Source organism: Mobula birostris, chromosome X (assembly GCF_030028105.1).
Source record: "Mobula birostris isolate sMobBir1 chromosome X, sMobBir1.hap1, whole genome shotgun sequence".
In the NCBI taxonomy this organism is placed as follows: Eukaryota; Metazoa; Chordata; class Chondrichthyes; order Myliobatiformes; family Myliobatidae; genus Mobula; species Mobula birostris.
In genome coordinates, this window is record NC_092402.1 from 12,595,858 (window position 1) to 12,605,908 (window position 10,051).

Sequence of the window (10,051 nt, forward strand, 5' to 3'; positions counted from 1 at the left end):
ACCCATCCCACAACCTCTTTGACCCCATACCATTAAGCAGGAGGTACCGTAGCATTAGGACAAGGACCGGTAGGATGGGAAACAGTTTCTTCTTCCAGGCCAGGAGACTGCTGAACTCTCTGCCACCACCCAGGTCTCATCACTTGGGGTTCTGTTCCCCTGACGACAGGAAAGATATCAATAAGGTTGAAAGAGTTGGAAATTTTACAAGGGGCTTGAGGGCCTGAGTGATAGGGAAAGGTTAGGACTTCATTCCTTGGAGTGTAGGAAAATGAGGAATTTGATAGAAGTATACAAAATTATGAGGGGTATAGATAGGGTAAATGCAAGCAGGCTTTTTCCACTGCAGTTGGGTGAGACTACAACTAGAGGTTTTGGGTTAAGGGTGAAAGGGGAAATAGTTAACCGGAATTTGAGTGGAAACATCTTCGCTCAGAGGGTGGTGAGAGTATGGAACAAGCTGCCAGCACAAGTGGCGGCTGTGGGTTTGATCTCAACATTTCAGAGAATTTTGGATAAGTACATGGATGGGAGGGTATGGAGGGCTATGGTCTGGGCGCAGATTGATGGGACTAGGCAGAGTAACTGTACGGCACACACCAGATGGGCCAAAGGGCCTGTTTTTATAATGTAGCACTCTATGACTCTATGTGCCTAGCCAAAGGTCACAAGAGATAAGGTACAAGCTGGTATCACTAAGGGATGGAAAGGTACTGGGGTAATATTTTTATTTTATTTGGTGATACACTGTGGAATAGGCCTTCCCAGCCCTTCGAGTCTCACCACCCCAGCAACACCTGACAATCCCGACTGAACCTAATCACAGGACAATTTACAGCGACCAATTCACCTACTCTATACGTCTTTGGACTGTGGGAGGAAACTGGAGCACCCGGAAAAAACCCACCCATTCCACAGGGAGGACATACAAAGAGACTCCTCACAGGGGAGACAGTGATTGAAATCTGATGCCTTGAGCTGTCGTAGTGTCACACTAACTGCTACGCTATGTTAAACTTCTGAAGTGATTTTGACAGGTATAAAAAAGGGGGGGGGGTCTTCTCTTAGGCTGGGTCGTGACTCTTGCTAAGAGCTGGAGACAGTGACAAGGACATTGAGAGGGAGACGGGTAAAGCTGCTGAACCCTCTGGCAGTGCATTGTGTGGCATGACTTCGTGATAAGAACTGGTTGATAAGTGTAGTTTTGTCTCAGCCACTAGTAGTTGAATGGAAAATCCTATAAAAAGTGGCAGATACAGTCCAGCCCATCATGGGTAAAGCCTTTCCCACCACTGAGCCCATCTACATGAAACACTGTTGCAGGAAAGCAGCCTCCATCATCAGGGTCCCCCGCCACCCCGGCCATGATCTCTTCTTGCTCCTGCAATCAGGAAGAAGATACAGGATCCTCAGGACCCACACCACCAGGTTCAGGAACAGTTACCACCCCTCAACCATCAGGCTCTTCAACCAAAGGGGGTAACTTCACTCAACTTCACTTGCCCCATCACTGAAATATTCCCACAACCAATGGACTCACTTTCAAGGGCTCTTCACCTCATGTTCTCCATATTTATTGCTTATTTATTTATTATTATTATTTCTTTCTTTTTGTGTTTACACAGATTGTTGTCTTCTGCGCTCTAGTTGAACGTCCATGCTGGGCAATCTTTCATTGATTCTGTTCTGGTAATTATTCTATAGATTTATTGAGTATGCCCACAATAAAATGAATCTCAGGGTTATATATGGTGACATATATGTACGTTGATAATACATTTACTTTCAACTTTGATTAACCAATTTTCTTTCTTTCTTTCTAACTCTAATAATTTATTATAACCTTTAACACATAATACCACTTGCTGCTGAATCATAAAAGAATAAGGAATAAATTTTAAAATATTTTCATTACACCAGGAAATTCTTTTCAAAAAATAAAATATATCAGTGGCCACTTTATTAGGTACACCTGTACACCTGCTTGTTAATGCAAATATCTAATCAGCCAATCATGTGGCAGTAACTCAATGCATAAGAGCATGCAGACACGGTCAAGAGGTTCAGTTGTTGTTCAGACGAAACATCAGAATGGGGAAGAAATGTGATCTAAGTGACTTTGACCGTGGAATGATTGTTGGTGCCAGATGGGGTGGTTTGAGTATCTCAGAAACTGCTGATATCCTGGTTGGATTTTAACACACAACAGTCTCTAGAGTTTACAGAGAATGGTGCAAAAAACAAAAAAAAATCCAGTGATCGGCAGTTCTGTGGCTGAAAATGCCTTGTTAATGAGAGAGATCAGAGGAGATTGGCCAGACTGGTTCAAGCTGACAGGAAGGCAACAGTAACTGAAATAATCGTGCGTTACAACAGTGGTGTGCAGAAGAGCATCTCTGAACGCACAACACATTGAACCTTGAAGTGGACAGGCTACAGCAGCAGAAGACCATGAACATACATTCAATGGCCACTGTACTAGGTACAAGAGGTCTCTAATAAACTAGCCACTGAGTGTTTATTCTCAATAGTTAATTTATTTCTTGGGTACAGAAGGTAACAAGAGGGAGAACTCAACCTCCAAAATACCATAATTGAAAGTAGCTCTTGAAAGGCTCTTCACACTAACAAATGTGCAGCTGAGGACACTGTTCTGTTAAACCTCAGGGTTACTCTGCTGGCCTGGTGGCTAAATGCACAATCTGTTATTGGATTCACTGTCCACTTCACTGTTGCAGAGACTACACCGTGATTCAGTCCTGTACCTAATAAAGTGCCCACTGAGTCTATAACTCGATAACAAATGTCACCTTTAACATGTGATGCCCTTGCTACCGAATCAAAAAAGAACAAGGAACAAGTTTTGAAACCTTTTTGCCACACCAGGAGAATCTTTTTGAGGAATATTTTAAATACATCTTCATCTTGCAGCAGAGCTAGAATGGAGTCGTTCTGGGTGAAGATACTCCTTCACTCTTTGTTATTTCTGGTGAAGGACAATATCCTGTTTCATCAATTGGACTCTTGCTTCACGTCTGAATGTGCGTTTCTCCCATGCTCCGGTGGGACGGGGCCAGACCGACAGCAGCCTCTCAGCACTTGTACGAACATCTTGCGGAACTGTTTGGAGGTCACGTTGTAAAGGAAAGGATTGATGGCTGAGCTGATGTAATAGAGAGAGTTGGTAATGGGCTGCATCACAAGGTAAGAGCTGTAGTAATGCTTCGTCCACTGGCTTTTGGACTGAACAGCTGTCATTAGACGCCTCGCTTGGAACGGAAACCAACAAACAGCCAATGTTGCAACAATACATCCTGCATGGATAAACAATATGTCAGAAGAGTGTGTTAGAACATTGAACATTACCGCACAGGAAATGGTCCTTTAGCCCATGTTATAGTGCAGTGGTTAGCGCAATCTGTTTACAAGGGCCAGCGATCATCTACAGAGTTTAATCCTAGTGAATTGAAGGAGTTTGTAGTTACTTCCCATGACTGCCGGACTTTCCTCCGGGTGCTCTGGCGTCCTCCCATATTCCAAAGATGTACAGATTAGCAGTTTAATTGCCGCGTGGGTTTAATTGAACAGTGCAGACTTAAAAACAACCTCTGCTTTAAATATACTTAATGATATGGCCTCCACAGTTGTCTGTGGCAATGAATTCCACAGATTCACCATCCTCTGGCTAAAGAAGTTCCTCCTCATCTTGTTTGAAACTCCAGAGCTCGGGAAGCTGTAAGACTGGGGTTCAGATCCCCACACTCTCTGTAAGGAGCATGAGCATCCTCTAGTTACTGTGCTGCTTTCCTCCAGTGCTCCAGCTTCCTCCCACACCCCAAAGACAGACAGGCTAGGGCACGTAAGTTGCAGACATGCTATGTTGTACTGAGCTTTGGAAGATTTAAAGCAGAGGTAGTTTCTATTTTTATTTTAGAGGTACAGCCCTTTCTGGCTCAACGGGCCCGCACCACCCAGATTACGCTCAACTAAGACACAAGTCGTTTTGGACTGTGAGAGGAAACCAGAGCACCTGGAGGAAACCCACGTGCTCACAGAACTAATGTAGAAACTGTGGTGGGAAATGAACCCTGATCGCTGATGCTGTAATCGTTTCAAGGGGGCACTGGGGAGCGGACCCAAATGCAAGACACAGACACTGAAGTACTAGGAACAGGACAAGATTTATCAAGAAAGCAAGGGGAGTCAGGAAGAAACTACGCTGGACATGGACACAGGCCCTGGACGAGCCAAGTACACTGGGCCTGGGCTAGGACTAAGACTAGGAAAGCCGGACCAGGACAAGCAACTTGGAACTAGGAGCCTTGGCTAAGACTCCGAGCCAGAGACTGGAAGGGGACCCGGAACCTGGGTCTTGACTCCGGCCCAGACCCCGGATCTGGGCGAGGATAAGGCATGGCAACAGGACTGGATGTGGTTACAGGACTGGACGTGGAACTCCTGCACAGGATGAGGCACATGGACAGGACAAGAACACAAAGCCTAGACTTGGACAGGATGAGGCTTGGATAGGACGAAGGAACTCCAGCACAGGATGAGGAATATCCAACACTGGGCTGGGCGGGGTGCTCCTGGGCTGGGCGAGGTGCTCCTGGGCTGGGCAAGGAACCTCCAGCACCGGGCTGGGAGAGGTACTCCTGAGCTGGGCAAGGAATCTCCAGGGCAGGATGTGGCTCTTGAACTAGATTTGGCACGGCTCTTGGACTAGGCTGGGTTAGGCCGTAGGGGAGGGAGCTGGGACTCCTCCTTGGAGCGCAGGGCCGGGACGCTTTCTAGGACGCAGGGCCAGGATGACTGCCGAGGATTTGGATGGGGACGATCCAGCAGAGGACAAGGAATCTCCAGCACTGGGCTGGGTGAGGCACTCCTGGGCTGGATGGGGACACGAAGCTCAGACTTGGACACGAAGCTCAGACTTGGACAGGGCTGGAACACGGCACCTGGACTTGGTCTTGGAACACAGGAACACAGATATATATTCCTTAAAAGTGCCAGTACTTCCTCTTCTTTAATCATCATAGTTTCCATAACTTCCCTACCTGTTTCCCTTACCTTACACAATTCAATATCCTTCTCCTTAGTGAATACCGAAGAAAAGAAATTGTTCAAAATCTCCACCAACTCTTTTGGCTCCACACATAGCTGTCCACTCTGATTCTCTAAGGGACCAATTTTATCCCTCACTATCCTTTTGCTATTAATAAAACTGTAGAAACCCTTCGGATTTATTTTCACCTTACTTGCTAAAGCAACCTCATATCTTCTTCTAGCTATCCTAATTTCTTTCTTAAAATTCTTTTTACATTCTTTATATTCCTCGAGCACCTCAGTTACTCCATGCTGCCTATATTTATTGTAGATATCTCTCTTTTTCCGAACCAAGTTTCCAATATCCCTTGAAAACTATGGCTCTCTCAAACTTTTAACCTTTCCTTTCACCCTAACAGGAACATAAAGATTCTGTACCCTCAAAATTTCACCTTTAAATGACCTCCATTTCTCTATTACATCCTTCCCATAAAACAAATTGTCCCAATCCACTCCTTCTAAATCCTTTCGCATCTCCTCAAAGTTAGCCTTTCTCCAATCAAAAATCTCAACCCTGGGTCCAGTCCTATCCTTCTCCATAATTATATTGAAACTAATGGCATTGTGATCACTGGACCCGAAGTGCTCCCCAACACAAACCTCTGTCACCTGACCTATCTCATTCCCTAACAGGAGATCCAATACTGTCCCTTCTCTAGTTGGTACCTCTATGTATTGCTGCAAGAAACTATCCTGCACACATTTTACAAACTCCAAACCAACCAGCCCTTTTACAGTATGGGCTTCCCAGTCTATGTGTGGAAAATTAAAATCTCCCACAATCACAACCTTGTGCTTACTACAAATATCTGCTATCTCCTTCCAAATTTGCTCCTCCAATTCTCGCTCCCCATTAGGTGGTCTGTAATACACCCCTATAAGTGGTACTACACCTTTCCCATTCCTCAATTCCACCCAAATAGCCTCCCTCGATGAGCCCTCTAACCTATCCTGCCAGAGCACCACTGTAATATTTTCTCTGACAAGCAATGCAACACCTCCTCCTCTTGTCCCTCCTATTCTATCACACCTGAAGCAAAGAAATCCAGGAATATTTAGTTGCCAATCACACCCCTCCTGCAACCATGTTTCACTAATAGCTACCACATCATACTTTCAGGTATCAATCCATGCTTTAAGCTCATCCACCTTTCTTATAATGCTCCTAGCATTAAAATAAATGCATTTAAGAAATTTTCCACCTTTTACTCTCTGTTTATCACTAATGGTGCAAACAACTTTACTATCTTCTTTTTCTTCCTTCTCCCCTACATCTGTTCCTACACTCTGGTTCCCCTCTCTCCTTGTATCTAGTTTAAATCCACTGGAGCCTCTCTAGCAAACTTACCTGCAAGAATATTTGTCCCTCTCCAGTTCGGATGTAAACCGTCCCATCGGAACAGGTCCCACCTTCCCTGGAAAACTGCCCAATTATCTATAAATCTGAAGCCCTCCCTCCTGCACCATGCCTTCAGCCACGTGTTGATCTGCGCTATCTTACTATTTCTAAACCCGCCTGCACATGGCACTGGTAGCAATCCTGAGATTGCTATCCTGGAGGTCCTGTCCTTTAATTTGGTGCCTAACTCCCTCAACTCACCTTTCAAGACCGCCTCACTCTTCCTACCCACGTCATTGGTCCCTACATGGACCACGACATCCGGCTCCTCACCCTCCCTCTTGAGAATACAGAGAACTCGATCTGAGATATCGCGGACCTTGGCACCAGGGAGGCTACAGACCATCTGGGATTCTCAATCTCTTCCACAGAACCTCTTATCTGTCCCCCTAACTATCGAATCCCCTATCGCTACTGCTCTCCTCTTTTCCCTCCTTCCCTTCTGAGCTGAGGGTCCAGTCTCGGTGCCAGGGACGCAATCACTGCAACTTGTCCCTGGTAGGTCGTCCCCATCAACAGTATCCAAAACGATGTACTTATTATTGGTGGGAACGGCCACAGGGGTGCTCTGCTCATTCTGTCTATTCCCCTTCCCTCTCCTGACAGTCACCCAGCTACCTGTCTCCTGACCCTTAGGGGTGACTATCTCCCTGTAACTCCTCTCTATTTCTGCCTCTGCCTCCCGAATGATCCGAAGTTCATCCAGCTCCAGCTCCAGTTCCCTAACTCGGTTTGTCAGGAGCTGCAGCTGGATGAACCTTTCGCAGGTGTAGTTATCAAGGATGATTGTGCTCACCCTGACTTCCCACATCCTGCAAATGGAGCACTCAACTGACCTGACTGCCGCCTCCATTACCTACTCTTAAGTTAATTAGATTAATTAAAGGAACTTACCCGACCTTACCTCACTTGGAGTGAAGATCGTCCTCAGCCTCTGCTCGCCGAAGCCTCTCGAGCCAAAGCCTTCCTAGTCTGTCTCCCACTACTCCGTCACCTGCTACAACATCGCCCGCTCTGTTAACCTGCTCGCTTTTAAACTCTCCTGCCGCCTCACGGTCTGACTTTCACGCGCTTGCGCAGTCATGCCCCGTTCAACTGCTGAAGAAAACCCCCTTCACTTGTCTTAATCCCAAGCATGTTCTTCAGTGCACTGTGGCAGACAGGGAGGCTCTACAATGGGTAGCCAAAACTGCCCAATGCATCACTGGCACCAGCCGACCCACCATCAAGGACACAGAGACAGAAAGGTACTGGAAAAGCACCAGTAACATCATGAAGGATCCCATCCACCCTGCTCACGGACTGCTTGTCCCACTCCCATCAGAGAGGCGGCTACGTAGCGTCCACGCCAGGACCACCAGACTCAAAAACAGTTACTTTCCCCAAGCAGTAAGGCTGATCAACACCTTCACCCACTAACCCACCCATCCACACCCCCAACCACCACTACTTTATCATTTCCTGTGACAGTCACCTTATGTACAGACACTCCTGTGCCCAGCATCACCTTATGGACAGAAAATCGATCTATGTATATAATTGACCTCATGCACTTATTGTGTTCAGAAAGAGTAGGACAAGGGCACTCACAAACCAGTTGCAGCTACAAAGAAGGCATGACATCAGCTATATTTCACTAGGAGTTTGAGGAGATTTGGTATGTCACCAAAGACACTCATGAATTTCTGCAGGTGTACCATGGAGAGCATTCTAACTGGCTGCATCACCGTCTGGTGTAGGTGGGGGAAGGGGGGGCAATGCACAGGATCGAAATAAACTGCAGAAAGTTGTCAACTCAGTCAGCTCCACCATGGGCACTAGCCTCCCCAGAGTCAGGGACATTTTCAAGGAGCGATGCTTCAAAAAGGTGGTGTCCATCATTAAGGACCCCCATCACCCAGGACATGCCCTCTTCTCACTGCTACCATCAGGGAGGAGGTACAGGAGCCTGAAGACACACACTCAGTGATTCAGGAACAGCTTCTTCCCCTCTGTCATCAGGGAGGAGGTACAGGAGCCTGAAGACACACACTCAACGATTCAGGAACAGCTCCTTCCCCTCTGCCATCAGGGAGGAGGTACAGGAGCCTGAAGACACACACTCAACTATTCAGGAACAGCTTCTTCCACTCTGCCATCCGATTTCTGAATGGACGTTGAATCCATGAACACCACCTCACATCTTTTTTTGCATTACTTATTTAATTTTTTATATATATTTCCTATTGTAGTTTATGATTTTTAATTGCATTGTACTGCTGTCACAAAACAACATATTTCAGGACATATGCTGGTGATATTAAACCTGATTCTGACAGCGTTTTTTTGTGCTACATCTGACTGGAGTAACAATTATTTCACTTGTGTACTGAACAATCTTGAATTTTGCATCTGAATTATACTCACCCAGCATCACAACATTTTGCCGTCTTATCTCTTTAAACCCTGGCGTAACCCTGCCTGTGGAGTTGGTCTGCTGGAGTGTGACAGACACCGGCCGACTTCTGAGGAGGGCTTTTATCATCTCCCTGCAGGTAAAACCCACCAACAGGAGCACCAGAACGTAAAGGGAGAAAGAGAGGTAGATGACCAGCCGGTAGAGAGACATCCTTCCGGAAATATTGGTACAAATGTTGAGGGGTGGTCTTTCATCCCCTCGGGGTCTAAAGGGCTTCCAAGCATCTTCTACACCGATAGCAAAAGCAACAGGCAACCCTATGATGGACGCCAGGGCCCAAACCAAGCCAATCAGGTTGCTGGTCCTCGATTTGGCCAGTAACTTGATCTGCAGCGGGTGACAGATGGCTATGTAGCGCTCCAAACTGAAGGTCAGGACGTTGAATATCGACGCATAACTGCACACTTCCCAGAGCAGGTAGAATCCTTTGCATCCAGCGTTTCCGATTGGCCAGGGGTGCGGGTACCAGATGATGCCGTACAGCTCTATGGGCAGCCCGACGGTAAGGATGAGGAGGTCAGAACATGCCATGCTCATCATGTGCCGGCTCAGACTCCTCTGCACCAGGGTCTTGCTCCTCAACATCCAAATGACTAGGATGACCAGGACGTTCCCAGCCGCCCCGCAGATGAAGATGGTCCCGTAGACCACAGAGGTGGCGATTTTAGCTGTCTCAGTCATCTGGACGAAACCTCCGGTCCCGTTGGCTGGGTCTCCCCACTGCGCGTCCTCCGAGATGTTCATAGCTCGGCCAGTGCCCTGCCTTTGAGCCGCGCACACTCACATACAAATACACACACTGTCACACTCACAGACACTCGCACTCACACAAAATCACACACACACTAACACACAGAGGCAGACACACACACACTCACGGACACTGGGTCAGGCGGATCCCATGTTAAAGTTCCACACTCAGTTAAGCTACTGGTGAAGTGAACAGTCCCGCTCCCGGCGCCGGGTCCTGTCCCGATTCCCCCGCCGAACTCAGCGTGTGTCTCGTCTCGGTCACTTTTCACTGGAGTTGTTCAGAACCCACCCCCGACTTTCCATCTCCGCCCACCTTCCACCCCCACTCCCTTGCG

General features: G+C 47.1%; 1 protein-coding gene across 1 annotated transcript; it reads right to left on the minus strand.

The window, feature by feature from the left end:
• Positions 1-3,012: 3,012 nt before the first annotated feature.
• LOC140191488 (G-protein coupled receptor 39-like) lies at positions 3,013-9,707 on the minus strand. The gene is made up of 2 exons (XM_072248944.1): positions 8,912-9,707; positions 3,013-3,314 (listed from the first exon to the last, which is right to left on the minus strand). The coding sequence occupies exons 1-2, from the start codon at positions 9,705-9,707 to the stop codon at positions 3,013-3,015; spliced, it is 1,098 nt and encodes a 365-aa protein (XP_072105045.1).
• Between the last annotated feature and the right edge of the window lie 344 nt (positions 9,708-10,051).

Coding starts and splice junctions, on each gene's coding strand:
- LOC140191488 (XM_072248944.1), bottom strand. CDS start 9,707: ATGAACATCTCGGAGGACGCGCAGTGGGGAGACCCAGCCAACGGGACC. Junction 3,315..8,911: donor GCAAAATGTTGTGATGCTGG/GTGAGTATAATT, acceptor TTATCCATGCAG/GATGTATTGTTGCAACATTG.